The 14747-nt window shown below is 53.0% G+C and overlaps 4 protein-coding genes across 4 annotated transcripts; 2 read left to right on the top strand and 2 right to left on the bottom strand.

The window, feature by feature from the left end:
* Positions 1 to 1642: 1642 nt before the first annotated feature.
* B0H18DRAFT_1115044 (GMC oxidoreductase) lies at positions 1643 to 4413 on the top strand (the record flags this gene model as incomplete). Its single annotated transcript, XM_048033207.1, has 18 exons — positions 1643 to 1705; positions 1761 to 1904; positions 1953 to 2031; positions 2094 to 2223; positions 2275 to 2458; positions 2515 to 2625; positions 2688 to 2833; positions 2894 to 3024; positions 3087 to 3177; positions 3233 to 3483; positions 3536 to 3561; positions 3614 to 3651; positions 3701 to 3710; positions 3766 to 3832; positions 3889 to 4014; positions 4071 to 4168; positions 4225 to 4324; positions 4385 to 4413. 18 exons carry the CDS (start codon positions 1643 to 1645, stop codon positions 4411 to 4413), a joined length of 1824 nt encoding a protein of 607 aa, XP_047898389.1.
* Positions 4414 to 6122: 1709 nt separating this feature from the next.
* On the top strand, positions 6123 to 8342 carry B0H18DRAFT_1188247 (NAD(P)-binding protein; the record flags this gene model as incomplete). The annotated part of the gene is made up of 7 exons (XM_048036023.1): positions 6123 to 6159; positions 6217 to 6466; positions 6569 to 6643; positions 6942 to 7207; positions 7272 to 7593; positions 7776 to 7903; positions 7958 to 8342. The coding sequence occupies 7 exons, from the start codon at positions 6123 to 6125 to the stop codon at positions 8167 to 8169; spliced, it is 1290 nt and encodes a 429-aa protein (XP_047898388.1). The 3' UTR covers positions 8170 to 8342.
* Positions 8343 to 9273: 931 nt separating this feature from the next.
* Positions 9274 to 11735, bottom strand: B0H18DRAFT_554779 (AMP-binding protein). Its single transcript, XM_048038576.1, has 6 exons — positions 10734 to 11735; positions 10628 to 10681; positions 10234 to 10568; positions 9940 to 10166; positions 9788 to 9881; positions 9274 to 9715 (listed from the first exon to the last, which is right to left on the bottom strand). The coding sequence occupies exons 1-6, from the start codon at positions 11419 to 11421 to the stop codon at positions 9497 to 9499; spliced, it is 1617 nt and encodes a 538-aa protein (XP_047898387.1). The 5' UTR covers positions 11422 to 11735; the 3' UTR covers positions 9274 to 9496.
* An 841-nt stretch (positions 11736 to 12576) lies between these two features.
* B0H18DRAFT_980980 (uncharacterized protein) lies at positions 12577 to 13642 on the bottom strand. Its single transcript, XM_048044467.1, has 6 exons — positions 13621 to 13642; positions 13440 to 13571; positions 13122 to 13381; positions 13042 to 13067; positions 12939 to 12981; positions 12577 to 12875 (listed from the first exon to the last, which is right to left on the bottom strand). The coding sequence occupies exons 2-6, from the start codon at positions 13558 to 13560 to the stop codon at positions 12690 to 12692; spliced, it is 636 nt and encodes a 211-aa protein (XP_047898386.1). The 5' UTR covers positions 13561 to 13571; positions 13621 to 13642; the 3' UTR covers positions 12577 to 12689.
* Between the last annotated feature and the right edge of the window lie 1105 nt (positions 13643 to 14747).

The raw sequence follows: 14747 nt of genomic DNA, 5'->3' as shown, positions 1-14747 counted from the left end.
TGCGCGGCACAGCTCGTGTCATGCGTCTTCTGAGTAACAGGGAGTGTTGCAGAAGCAAGGGAGCAATCCTGTCAATAAATTGATGAGCAAATGATGTACGCTCCAAGATACACTGTTGCGGGGCGGCCGGAGGGATCATTGGCCAGTAAAAGTAAGGGATAACAAGGGCGTTATCATGAGCTCAGAAGTCAGATGCTCACGTATGACCGTGACACTGGCAGGAGCTGTAAACGCAGCCGTGAGCGATCGCGCTAGAGACAGTACCTCATACTCAGGCTCTCACCGTTGCTACTTGGGGCGTGTCACAAATGACAGTCAGCTTCCGCACATGTCAGAGCTAGGATGGCAAGTAGAAGATGGGGCATTGGGATCGTACACATCTGAAGGCTTCGCGAAGGACATTGGATGCTTCCACCTCGCTGGGCTCTCCGTCAGCTCGATGGTGTGTGAAGTCGCCGAACATAGATTGATCTATGCTGCCTCGAGGAGATGGAAGAAAATACCCTCCATGTAGCAATATCCTTTCCGATCCATCGGCGCGGGCCGGGCGGCTCAACGAAAACGGTGTCTACCATGCGATTGTGGCATCGTAACTGTTAGATGTCAAATGCATAGACATTCTCTATCAGACACTGGCTATGATAAGATTCATGCAGAGGAAGACCTTAAGATCATTCGCCGTACCACAGAAGGCCCGTCGCTGTGCGTTCCGGCGCGGTGGAGAACCCGTGGTGTGATCATTTTGACCGCAGAGAACGGCTGGAAACCTCGTAGATCATTGCACGATAACATTAACGGCGCGTCCTTCGGCATTTGATCTCAGACGTACAAAGTGCAAACTTTCTGTCAGTGTCCGCTGTCCAGAGCAAGTCCAGATTACAGGCCTCCTTGGTTCGAAAGTCGAACCATTAGCGCTGGACCTGTATGTACATATTTGTACTCGGAGCAAATTCGGACAGAAGCCCAAAAAGGTGCCTGCGTCAGTACTACTGTATCGTGACTGTACGGCCGCCGTCTAGCTCTCTATCTTCTCTGCTGAGGACGAGATCCATCCACCCAACATGATTGTCGGCAGAATTGCGACGAGCAGACAGGGTCTCTCCCACACACGCCATGCGGTTGATTCGCTGGTCCACTTCATGGACCCTGTACTCAGGCTGTCCATCGTACGCGTATAATGGAAGCCACCTCTGCTGCGCTAGTTCACGAGATCTGTCAGTTTCAGGGCTACAGTGTTACTGTAATCTTCGCAGAACTTAACTTTGTGTAAGCGCTATGCTTGTCAATGGTAAGTCAGACTCCGTGCTGTCCGGCATCAGGCAACAGTTATGCAGGCTCTCGAAGGTACCCCGGTAGACAAGGCGGGGCTCTCGTCAGGCTCGTACTGCTGTAGCTGCCAGTCGAAGCACACAATTGAGCTTCTCCGTCATTGCCGGCCACCTCCGATGGATCGAAAATAGCTGTCGACATCTTCATTTCACCAAGTCCTGGTCGCGCGCAGGAATGTGGTCATTGATACGGGTACAAACAAAGCCCAGAGCACTCAGATAAGAAGCGACGTTCACAGCACATATGGACAGCAGTCCCTACAGCTAACTCGCTACCACTGGTTGATTCAGTCTCAGACAAACAAGCATTTAGGATGATTGCTCAGATTCTCAATGTCGCCAACAAGTCCTTTGACTACGTGATTATTGGAGGAGGGGTGCGTATTTACTTGTGCTCTACTTATTGATGATCTCGACATAATTACGCAACAGACGGCCGGATTGACGGTCGCTTCGCGCCTCCTTGAACACTCAAACAAGCGGTCTGTGTTAGTGCTCGAGGCGGGAGAGCCCAACCTCGATGATCCGAAGGTTTTGCTAGGAGGTACTTTCGGCAGTACATTTGGTGATCCAAAGGTATCCATCCCTGCCTACGTCCTGTCTTTACCTTAACATAATTTTCAGTACGATTGGGGGTTTTCGACGACACCCCAGATATACTCAAACAACCGCACCATGGGTTGGAACCGCGGAAAGGGTCTCGGTGAGCTGTCGTGGCCTGCTTCACTGTCAAGTACCTCGAATAACATAGCGCTATGAAATCAGGTGGTAGCTCGTGCATGAACTTCTATGTGTGGTGCAAGCCGTCCGCCACGGACATCAATGCGATCGACGAGCTCGGTAACCCCGGTTGGAACTGGAAATCGTTTCAAGAGTGCACGACACGTATCGAACAGTAAAAGCCTCGTTCTCCGTTTGGTAGCTTCTCGTTGATGAGTTCCATCAGTTTCACAGAGGCATCCACGGATCAACTCGCAGAACTCGCGCATACCCACATCAATGCGTATCGCGGGAAGAGCGGCCCGATCAAGACTACCGTTCCCGGGACCGCCGCACCTCTCAACAAAGCGTTTCTGGACACACTTCAGAACATGGGCGTGCCGCTGCTCAAGGATCCATACGGTGGAAACGTATATATATTCGCTCCGCTTGCTCCCTGTGTGTTTTCTCAACCAACCCATCTCAGGTGACAGGATGCTGGCAGGCCTCTGCGAGCTTGGACCGCGATGCGCAGTGGACTCGTTCATATGCCGCAACTGCGCACTATCTTCCCAACAAGGACAGCCCCAATCTCGTGGTATACATCTCAGCAATGTTTCTAGCTGCTTGTGAGCTAACTTGACCCGTATCTCACCTCAGGTTCTCACCGAAGCCACTGTGGCCCGAATTCTCTTCGAGAATAAAGCAGGCTCCGACGGCAACCTAGTCGCTAACGGCGTCGAGTTCATCTACGGAGGTCAGGAATATCGGGTTGGCGTCAACAGAGAAGTTGTCTGCTCTGCTGGGTTGGTCACATCGTCGCGTCGTCACTGCAGATTCTAATCCCAACTAACCGAACTATCCAGGACGATTAAGTCTCCGCAAGTCCTGGAGCTCTCCGGCATAGGTCGACGAGAAGTGCTGGAGAAGATCGGCGTCCCCGTCAAGGTGGAGCTCTCAGGTGTCGGGGAAAACCTCACCGACCATACGTTCTGCGGTATGTCTCCTAGCCTTGGTTGCCCCCTTCCCGCTAGCAGGCTGATTGATATATGGATGTAGGTATCTCGTACGAGTTGGACCCATCGACTCCTCACAAGACGTTCGACATATTCCGCGACGTGAACTTGGCGAAAGAACAGGCTAGACTTCAGTATGGCTCACTTTTGCTCGCTTTGTGCCGTCATTGTTGATGACCGTAATCGCAGGGCTCTCGGGGAAGACAACATGCACCGCTACGGCATCAGCGCCTTCTCTTACCTTCCGATACAGACCATCAACCCGGCAGCATCTCAGGATATTGTCGCCGGTGCTGAACAGCTGATCGCGGAGCAGATCAAGAGCGGCAAACTTCCTCCAGGCCTCGCTGAACAGTACAAGATCCAGCTTCGTGTCCTCAAGGATCCAACTGAGCCCGACCTGGAGTTGATCGGTGTGAACGGCTACATGAGTCATCGCTGTATGCAGACATCCGTGCTTCGCGGTCACACTGTTACTGAATCATCATACAGCCATGCCCGGCGAGGGAAAGGCTCATGTACGATTCCCCGACGCACGACCATTGACGGGTTTTGACATAATCGTTCCAGATTACCATTCTAGCGGTGCTGCAACACCCCTTCTCACGGTGCGTTCCCTAGCACAGTGTAACAGCTTGACCTAACAAGCAGTTGTAGTGGAACCATTGTGCGTAGCGACCATAATTGACTCAGGATGAGCACGTCAATGACGGGTTCCGTAGCATTGCAAGACAGATAGCCCGACGGACCAACCTGACATTGACGCGCATATCTTTGAGAACCCGTACGGTGAGCAATATACACGATACATGGTCAGGTTCATCCACCTATGCCTAATTATCAAGATCTTGAGCTATTCAAGGAGAACGTGAAGTACGTCAGGCGCATGGCTCAGACGGAACCTCTCAAGTCGCTCCTTGTGCGCGAAGTGGACCCAGGTCCGGAGAACCAGACAGATGAGCAGATCAAGGGTGAAGGTCATACACAAATTGACTTATTCACGCTTACCAAATTGGCTTTCCTTCAGAGTACATCAAGAACTACAGTTACACCTGTTTCCACGCCTTGGGCAGCTGTAGCATGCTTCCGCGGGACAAAAACGGTGTCGTCGACTCGACTCTGAAGGTTAGCTTCCTGCCGCTCACTAAGAATTATCCACGCTCATGCACCATGCAAATCAGGTCTACGGAACGAAGAATGTTCGAGTCGCCGACTTGTCCGTCATCCCCATGGAGATTTCTGCCCATACGCAATCCGCCGCGTACTATGTCGGAGAAAAGAGTCGGTTCAGCCACCTCTTCATTATTCACGTACTGACAATGTTTTTGGGGTCTGCGCTAGTGGCCGAAATCTTGTTGAGCGCATACTAGCAACCATCCGTGCAGACGTGAGCTCTGACGAGTTCCGGCGCGGTTTTTTGGATACCGCATTCGATGGGGACAGAGTGGTTGGTCCATGTTGGCATGTGTGTTTGCTGGTCATCCGTGATGCTTAGCTTACTCTCCTCTTGCGGTCGAGCCTTGCAGTGCTGTCGTACACGTGTATATAACAATCAAGTTGACGTTGAATGCTCTTTACTCAAACGTGGGACAAAATGTTCTCGGGCTGCCGAGCCTTTTCTTCACGGCTCAGATCTCAGATCTCAGAGCTTAGACGCTACGCTCGGTTCATGCGTTTAGACCGGATCGGTACGATACGGGTACCTATTACTATCCACCGTCACGAGTCGACGACACCCCCTTTGATCACATTCAAAATTTGAGACGAGTGCTTTACACCTTCGACCTTGCGCTACTCGCCATTGCAATGGGACCCGCATATGTATTTTTGCTTTTATAACAACCGTGTTCACGCCCATCTGTTCAAGCGCCGTTGTCAAACGCGTATGCACGTCACGGTACCATGAGCCGGTGCCTAAGTACGGCAGAGCGGATGAGTATTGACGTTGAGTAACCAATGAGCAGAGGCAGGGCGGGATACGTCGGTAAGTTGCCACATGCCTATGGTTCGGTTGTTTCAGGCTGAACTCTATCGCGTGTACAAAGTAGGAGAGGACCGTGACTATCATGACCCCAACGACAACCCGGCTGAATAGTGTCTATCTGCATTGTTTCAAGGAACAGGCGCAATTTCTGCTGAGTACTCACAGACGACGCACGGCACGTCATGATCCTGAGGTCCAGCTGTCCAAGCGTAGTGTGATGCTGCAGGTACTATGTGCACGGTGGGGCTGACAACAGACGGAATAGCGGACAGATACTGGTCGTCGATGTTGTGTCGTATTAAGGATCACAGTGTAAGATTGTCAGTCAAAGACAATTTGAAAATAGAAGCAAGCGTACTAAGCACGTCCCCAATGTTCGTTGAGCCCCTCTCCGTTATTTCAGAAAGTATACGGGGATGCTGAGGAGCATAATGACTTATAATGCGATCTTGACAGTGGGTAGCGAGTGCGGAGAGGGTGTCGTTGGCGCATCGCGAGACGGTTGTTCAAGAAGGACAGACGCCCGCCCGCAACATAACGCAGCCAAGAGAGCGGGCATGCATCAAGGACGAGTGGCAAGTACTGTGTGTTGGGACACAGTAGAGGAGGACGCGAGAGATGGGTCCCAGACAGCGACAGGAAGGCGTGAGAGCGGAAAGTGGAGAAGCGTTCGACGTCGGGACTCGGCACGGACGAGCCGCGGCACGGAGGCGCCCACAAAGTCGCAGACGGGCTGTGGCTTCAAGTTGTAGACCACTCTGCGCACGTCCGTCGTCGACTGCAACACACGATTGCCACACAATATTGCAAACTGGCAATGAATTCGTCCGGGTCGGTGACTATGACTTGCGGTCACCGATACCGTCAGACCCTGATAGTGGCTTACTTCCAGGGCGAACACTGGCAGGCAGACCTGTCACAGTCGTCGTCAGTCTCGACTCCCGGCTTGCCAGTCTGGTTTGTACAGTACTGCCACCAAGTAGCCTCCGACCCACGCATCTTCCCTCGCTGCTGCTTCTCGTCGACTGAAAGCCTGGCGGCCAGTGTCGATACGGGCTTGCACAGACCGGGTAGTTCATAGACACTATTATAGCAATGTCGACAACCGACATCATTGTCCTCGGTGCTACCGGTGCGCCTGCGGCATATTATCCTCAGTGCTCACACGCTAATACTGCTGGTACGGCAGGTTTCACCGGTCGCTTGATCACCGACTACCTCGCGCACCATCCCCAACGCGCGTCTTTCACTTTCGGTGTTGCGGGACGTTCTCAAGCCAAGCTTGAGGCACTGAAGAAGAGTCTGGATTTGAACGACACTATAAAGGTTGTCCAACTGGATGTAACCAACGGAGCGCAGGTGGAGGAGGCGGTCAAGAGTGCGCAGGTGGTCATAAACGCGGTGGGGCCGTCCATTTACTGGGGTGAGCCCGTCTTGAGGTGAGCGTGATCATTGATAATCGCCGTGTGGTGGATACTGGCAGGCGAGAAAAGGGCCGGGCGCTTGAGGATAGATCGCTGACGCGACTGGTGGTTCTACAGGGCGTGCTTAAAGCATCGAAGACAATACGTTGACCTATGTGGAGAGACGCCGTGGATTCGTGAGATGATCCTCAAGTAAGTGTTCCCCCTGAACGGAGTACATTTGCTGGGACCTCGGTCGGAGAGATGGTAACGCGGAGATGCTCCGCTGAAGCGACGGTCTTGTTCACATTGAACTGCACGAGAAAGCCTCTAGATAAATATGGGCGTCTCAAAATGCGGACGCGCAGGGCGTCACTGTTCAAACGTTCAAAGTGCCCGTTGACATGACCGGATCCGGGCTGGGGGCTCCAACGTCGTGAAGACATCCCAAATTGGGGTCCCAGCGAAAGTATGTCTCAGTGGCTTGAGCTCATCCACGACCCTCGCGCAGGTACGACTATGTCGCCACCAAAGCCGGCGTGCTCCTCGTCCCTTCCTGTGGGTTCGACTCAGTGCCCGCGGACCTCGTCGTCCACCTCGCCAGCAAAACCCTCAAGGCCGCCTTAGGTCCACGCGCATCCCTTGGACCGTCGCTTACGGTCTACCGCGCGAACGGCGGATTCTCCGGTGGTACCCTAGCTTCCTTGATGGCGATCGCAGAGAACGTGCCGATCGAGAAGCTGCAAGAGGTGCAGGCCGACTATGCTCTCGGACCCGGTGCGCCTGCTTTTCCTCCCGTGCCGCAATGAACGAGCTGACACCGGGCTGGTGCCGGGCGCAGCGGTCGGGAAGTCGGGCGTGAAGGACAGGTTGTGGTACGAGGTGCCGTTCGCAGTGCCCAACCGCTTTGCGATGTACTTCTTCATGGCTCCGAGCAACCGTGCGATCGTGCAGCGTTCCTGGGGACTGAATGTCACCGCTGCCGCGGCGAAGGCGTCGAAGGTCTCGTCAGCCGCAGAAGAGGACGAGCTCGCGCGGTCCCTATACGGCGAGGAGTTCACGTACGACGAGTGTCTGGAGCAGTGGCCTGCGCGGGGTGTGCTGGGCTGGTTGAGCGTCACAAGCGCGAGCTTAGCATCCGCAATACTATTGGTGCTGGTAGTGTTGGCTCCTCCGGTAGGGTGTCACCAGCTTGGATCAGTAATACCTCGCAGCCGGCTCACAGTCCTCTGCAGGCAAGGTGGTTCTTCAAGCGTTTGGCGACCCCGCCGGGGCAGGGCCCATCAGAATAGTGCGTCGTTCTTTGCGCATATTGATTGTCATTGCTGAAGCCGCATGTCCGCAGGAAAATGAAGATAGGCTTCTTCGAGATTACAAACCACTCCCGGTCGGTGCGTGCACCAGGAGTCCCAGAGGTGTGCATCAGGACCGTTATGCATGGGCAGGGTGACCCTGGCTACCGCCTTTCCGCCCGTCAGTCGCACATGTCTGTCAGGCCATGGGCCCGCACGCTAACCGGTACGCAAGGGATGATCTCGGAGTCTGCGCTTGCGATCGTTCTGGAGAAGGACAAGCTGCCGCGGATGGCACAGGAGGGCGGGATCCTTACCCCTGCGACGGCGTTCGGCGATGTGCTGATCAGGAGACTGGAGGCGTGCGGGTCGTTCTCGTTCGAGAGCCATGTGATCACGCCTGAGGAATCTTGCACGCTTGGGGAGGAAGAGAGGAAGCAACACTGAGGCTGGCAGAGTAGTAAACGAGTCTCCTGTAGTGAGGCCCTACACACGACCTCGTTGAGTGGAGGAGGGCAGTCGTGTATGGAGAGTACGGTGGGCATCATCCTTGGCCTCTAGGAATTGCGATTAAACTTGTGAAACACATGTGGTACTTTGTCACCGTATGGATGTCCCTCCCTATAAGTGACCTAGCGTCGTCGCTGTTTTCACTCAATCCCTGCCGCGTCTAAGTTATTCGCGGCAAGAAGGATCGCGACCAGCAAGAGCTGTTCAAAGCAACGTCTTTCTGCATCATGAGCCTTACTAGAACATACTACCATTTCTCGCCGGTGGAAGAGTTCGCATGTGGGATGTCTTTCATGCAATGGACCACGGCCCGACGCCCAATATTCATGACAACCAGGTTTCGAATCCAATTTTGAATGCTATGAGTTTACCGGTGCCTGTTGCCAAAGAGCAACACGTTTACTTCGCAACGATGTACAATGTCTGTCGGGTTATCTCCTCTACGAATGCCTGCACGGTAGTTTTGTCCCAGTTGTCCGGCGTTTTGGCTCGCTTATAAGGGCCTTGAAAGGGCAACAAGAAGAGGCTCACTGCTGTCTGGCCGCAGTGGATAAATAAATTGGAGTGGAATGACGGCGTGTGTGTAAACCTGATGTATCGCGCGCGCGTACGGATTCGAAGAAACCGCAATGTCGTGCGGTGGAACAAGTGTTACGACGGCGGCGGTCGCGTGTGGAAGGTGAGCGTTCGCGAGGTAGTCGTCGAATTGGTCTTTCACTTGCCGAAGAGCAACGAGCAGGCGTTCTCGAGGATCTTCACATGCAAGGACTTCTTTGACACGAAGAGTAACAGGCACTTATGACAATGCCGACGTGAACGAGTTCTTCGAGTTGTATGGAGGCAGTTGAAACCTCTGCAAGCCAATGGCACAGCGCCGAGAAGAGCTGACAGAGCATCGAATACAACGTGGGTACCGCCCTGGCCCAATCGTTCTGGGCGGAAGTCGCGAAAGTTACCAGTGTGCTGGGCACTGTAGGTTCGATCTCTTTTGGAAGAGCGAAGGTGGTGTCCCGCATTGCCTACAGGGTAAGCGCGTTCCTCAGTCGATCAACGATACATTTCAACACGTTCCACTGGCAGGGGGGCAAGTAGTACATTGGTCAAATAGAATATGGGACCATTCCAGCTCGCCGGACGGTACATGCATACGCACAAACTATCTGCTTTGCGTGACCATACAATTGAGCATGCGCTTGTCAACTTTGCCGTTACTGAAGGACACAGGTGAGCGTGCCCCCATCGCGGTATGGCAAGGGACTCAGACTCACCTGGTCAACGGCATGCTTGCGAGCGGAAAAAAATGCTGCGGAATGGCGTAGCATGGTTGGATGCTAGCAGTCGCCTCTCGGACATCCTCTTTGAGGATTGTCTCAGGTGTGTAGAACCCGTAGATCTCTTGTCGGATGAGCAATGCACACGCCGACAATACGCCTGGACACGAGCGCATCGCTGCCGAAACACCGTCCAACTCCACCCGGAATCCCTGTTACGGTGCGCCGTCTGGCGGTTAGCACGCACTGAGAATATGTACCCCCTGATAGGAACGTGGACGGACCTTGACCTTCACTTGATCATCTACACGTCCGAGATGCTCCAAACTCCCGTCTTCTTGCAGTCGGCCAAGATCTCCTGTGTTGTACATACTTGCGCTGCGTGCCGGCGAAGCATTAGATTGATATGTCGGGCACATGCAAGAATACGACTCACCTTTCTTTACGGAACGGATCGGACCTAAATTTTGCTGCGTTCAGTGCGGGTCGATTGAGGTATCCTCGGCACACTCCAAGCCCACCCGCCCACATGATTCCCGTGTCACCGCGCCGCACGGGCTGTAGTTGTTCGTCCAGAACGTACACCGCGTTGTTGGGCGTCGGCCGTCCTATTGTCAGCGGTGCGCCATGCACGTGGCGGTGCATAGTATTCACAATCGTGACCTAGCAATGTTGACCACGCACTCAGTCTCAATGTCCCGAAGATAAGCAAGATGTTGCGGGTATCTACCTCGGTGGGGCCGCAGCAGTTGTAGTAGACCGCCGTCTTCGACCACTCGTCGGCCAACTGTTGGGTACTCGGTTCCCCTGCGGTTGCCACGACTCGAATGTTCGGATAGTCCTCTGCCCTGTGCTCGCTGAGAATTGAAGGTGTGCTGATCAGAACTTCGACGCTACGCATGACTTTGATCCAGTCTGGACGGTGAGGGCCACGCAAGTACAATGTTCCGCCGTTGACAAGACATCCGAGCACCTCCCAGGCACACATGTCGAACGCAACATTTAAAAGCTGCCCGACGCGCGTTCCAGCTGATATGCCTAGATTGCCGGGGTGCGAGCACAGCACTGCCGTCGCAGTGAGACACATTTCGGCGCGGTCTCAATAACGCAAGAATAGAACGTACAATTGACGACGTTCCTGTGAGTCACCATAACACCCTTCGGCACCCCAGTCGTTCCTTGAACGTGTATGAGATACAGTGGCGATCGCGAGGCGAAGAATAAACGTACCAGATGTGTATATAACATAGGCGAGGTCACTTGACTGGGCATCGTCCCGAGGAGCTGCCCCTGGCGTTGGACTTGTCTGGCGACACTCGGTCACAGCTGTTTCCAAGCAAGTCGCATGTGGCAGCCGGGAGATGCGCTCTTTGAAGCATTCGGAGAAGAGTATATGGGATGGCTGTGCGTCAGCCACCACTGCGTCGAGTGCGTGGTCAGTGATTGTGGCGCCGTCTAGAGGAACGTAGGCGGCGCCCGCCCGAAGAACAGCTACGATCGCCACAACTTGTACGATAGAACGTTCGACTAGAAGGCAGACGAGGCTCCCCTTGCCTATGCCTTGTGCTTGCAGAGTCGTCGCTAGTGTACACGAGAGTAGATCGAGCTCGCCATAGGACATTTCCTGCCCAGCGTAGTCGACAACAGCGCTGCATTCCGGGTGGCGTCGAGCATGAGTGAGAATGGCATGATGGAGGCATTCGTGAGCGAGAGGAAATTGAGGTGTGGTGAGGACACTGTATTCGGTGAATGGGCGTCGGGAGTATAGACAAGTCGACACTGTGTGCAAGATGTTGGTAGTTGTATCCTTCCAGGAGATCTTGGCCTTCATCGCATATGAAATCATGACCAGGACAGCCCATATGGCGGATAATACGCCCAAACCGACCCGTTCTCCGAGAGCGTGGACGGCGAACATTGCGTATTACGAGAAGGGAGAGTGCATACGTATGTATGGTCACTGTGAAGCCTGATCTCGGAGGGGCGTCAGGTAGGTTATGGCCGCCATTGTCGCGAGGTGCGGCGGAAGCAAGTTACTTATCTTCAGTGAGCACACATAGCACCGGAGGACTGTGCCCATCTGGCCGGGGCCCGCTCGGATCTGGACAAGTAGGTTTGACGGGCCACGGTGAGCCTAAGTGGAACACATTGAGCCTACACATCCTCAGATCAGACACGGCTGGGACTCGGAAGCGGCGTATTTTCAAGTTGCATCTGGTGGTGCATGTGATGGAACTCAAAAGTCAAGAAGAGTCAAGAGGTCGAACCGAGGATCACGATGCTTTGTCAGCGTCGGATTTAATTGCACGTCCTCAGTCCATACTTGGCTCTAAAAAGCGACATGACGCCGTCGAGCACACGGTTGTTCCATGAAGCAGCGCGTGCTAGTGCCGACTCGGCTGTAAGAGTAGTATCATTGCTGTCATATGGAAGCATAGGCTCACTGCGAGGCAAGTGACTGCTGTGATCAATGTTCGTGGAAGTAAGTAGTGAATATCATGATGATCGATTTCCAGATTTCGAGGAGAGTGACCACCGTTGAGGTACTGAGGCCTGAAGCTTGAAGGCCTGACATCCCAGCTCATCCTAGTCCTCAACGCGCCAAAATCAAGCCTACAGTGTGAACCTGCCGATGACTATATACCGGTATGGCGTGCCATCCTGAGTCAGGCACCATCTATCATAGGGTGTTGTGTACGTTGATCTATTGCGATCTCACTGTCAGCGCTGTATGTAGGATCCGAGTACACACCGACCAGGATTGTGACTGCGTAGACAGATTCTCAGGCTGAGCATGCGCAGTTCTGGCGCTGTAGATGCGAATCATGTCCATGCATAAGTAGTTCGGTCTGTTGCGGTATGCAATGCCAGAGCTCGTTGGCCCTCGACCTCCTGCGACGTCGCATCGCTTATTCAAATGCGTCCGAAACGTCCCGTATGACCGTACTGCGGTATTATTATCGACTTGCGACGGAGCAATTCCTGCTTCGGTATGTTTAGAGACTTAATTCGGACAATAATGTAGCAACCGCACGTCGATCTCAAAGCTCTCATGCTACGGAACATTGGTGCCTTTGCGAGAGAAGCTAATAACATTGATCGATGCCAGTAATATTAAACATCTGCGAAGAGATAAACTGCATGGTTTCAGGAGGAGAGCGATGCCATTCAACATCATCCAGAGTTTCAGAAGTCGGAAAGCTCAATATCTGCATCTGATATGGCCTCCGAGTTGACTGCGCTATTCCCTCGAAATTGGATGGATGCTGTGTCATGGGTGGGTAGACCGACAGCCATATTCGTAGACTGATCACCAGCGTACGTTCCTAGTAGGACTCGGTTCGAAGGGTCAACGGCATCGTGCATGTTGAGCTACGCACAATATGAGCCCGATGTACTATTAATCAAGCACACGGAGTTTGGGGATAGACTCACAAGCAATCTTGAACCCAATACGGAGAAAGCCATCATCGCCAATCTGAAAGTCCGTGAGAGTGAGGCCACTGGCATCATGGGAGGTGTTCTACGTTCGACTCACGGGAAGAAAGCTGCGAAAAGTCCGGCCTGTAAGAAAAGGCGTTAGAGTAGGTAGATGACTCGAGTGGCTGATAAACATACACCGCCCACATTCCAGCCAACCACGTTTGCAACAATGGTCAACACAACGCCACCGAAGTATACCACCGAGTCTCGCAACAGGACATATATAATCTTAGGACGCCTGTCCTCGATCACCAGCTGAGCCGATCTGAAGAGCGAAAGGCATAATAGTAGAGTTTCGAATGTCAGCATCGGCAACCAGAAGGTCCATGCCCAAGGTTTGATGCCCGATGGGAGGCAGCCCGTGAGGTCTTGTAAGGGACCTGGTAAAGATACGACTACAACAGGTATTCAGAACAGTTTCGTCATGGCATATGAGCGAATACTCTGACTTACATACAGCGTCACGGGCGACCATACTTATGATGGTAGTTTCGCTGGTGAGAACCCCTACGTAGTACACACATAGAAAAATGAGGATTCTCCGATTGCATCCGTACAAAGCGTACAGGCGCATGATGTAGACCGCTGAACATCGTTCATTAGTGTGTTCTCGGTTCACATCGACTTCACGCACTGCATATGGCTACCTCGAATGGCATTGAACCATAGACCAAGAAGTTCAACCAACGGTTGCAGCTGGTGTGCGTTCAGCCATGTACATTACAACAGTCCAATGGCATTGGGCGACCTACAACTATTCTGTGTGTCATGCGTATATTCATATGCGTGCATCAATGAGTTTCGTACCTTTGTGTCTGAGTTGTGTGCGACAGCAAGGACTAGCGAATGGTCAGTCTACGTTTTCCTCTCCAGATACGAACGCACCGATGTTATCGAATCTGCGAAGATATGAGTACGGTGTCTGGATGGACGATTGAAGGGAATGGACACACGTGAGGTTGAATATACTATGCGGGCGCAACGATCGGTTTTCAGGGCAGCACAGCAAGAGCGATCATGCACTTACCACCAATATCGGTTCTAATAAATGGGAGTGTCTCAGTGACAATCAGAGATGTGCGACGTTGCATACACTAGACTCACCCAATAAAACAGAATCTTCGTCCAGGCGAATTTCCCTTGCCAGATGTATCTGACCTGCTCGTATACGGTCATGAGGTAAGCTTATGAATCCTACGACTCGCTTCCATACCTCATCTGCAAATGTCAACACTGAAACAGACACAAATCAACACCACGACGGCATAAGACAAGCATGCACCACACACTCCAGTCATACAGTAGAATCGTAAGCGAGAGCGCTGCGGACTGCCTCAGCAATTGAAAACGTCCCTGATTCGACAAAGAAATGCTCACACCACATCAAACGCGTGAACCGATAGTCTTCCATGAAGCTCTTCAACAAGGCTTCTTCGGCATTCAAGAAAGTAATCAACGGCGAATCAGTCGCGTTGGACGAACTGGCCATGGTCAGAGGATTCAGGCAGCGGTGAGGGACGAGCGCATACTACGGCCAGGTTTTTAGGTCAAGGCACTCCGTGAATCATGATGATCAAGGTAGGCTACAGGTGACAACAGGTGTACACCAGGTTAGCTCTGCGCCTCCTGTAAATTTCGAAGGAGAAGCTATACAGCTTCGTGGCCTATCCAGCCGATAGGGACAGCGAGCCCCATGTCGAAATTTGGGGCCACGTCATGCCAGTCGCCGAACTGCCAGTGCGAGGCGATCCAGCTGAACAG

This window comes from Fomitopsis serialis (genome assembly GCF_022376445.1).
Source record: "Fomitopsis serialis strain Sig1Antser10 chromosome Unknown B0H18scaffold_6, whole genome shotgun sequence".
NCBI classification, from domain to species: Eukaryota; Fungi; Basidiomycota; class Agaricomycetes; order Polyporales; family Fomitopsidaceae; genus Fomitopsis; species Fomitopsis serialis.
This window is presented reverse-complemented; position numbering and strand designations above follow the sequence as displayed.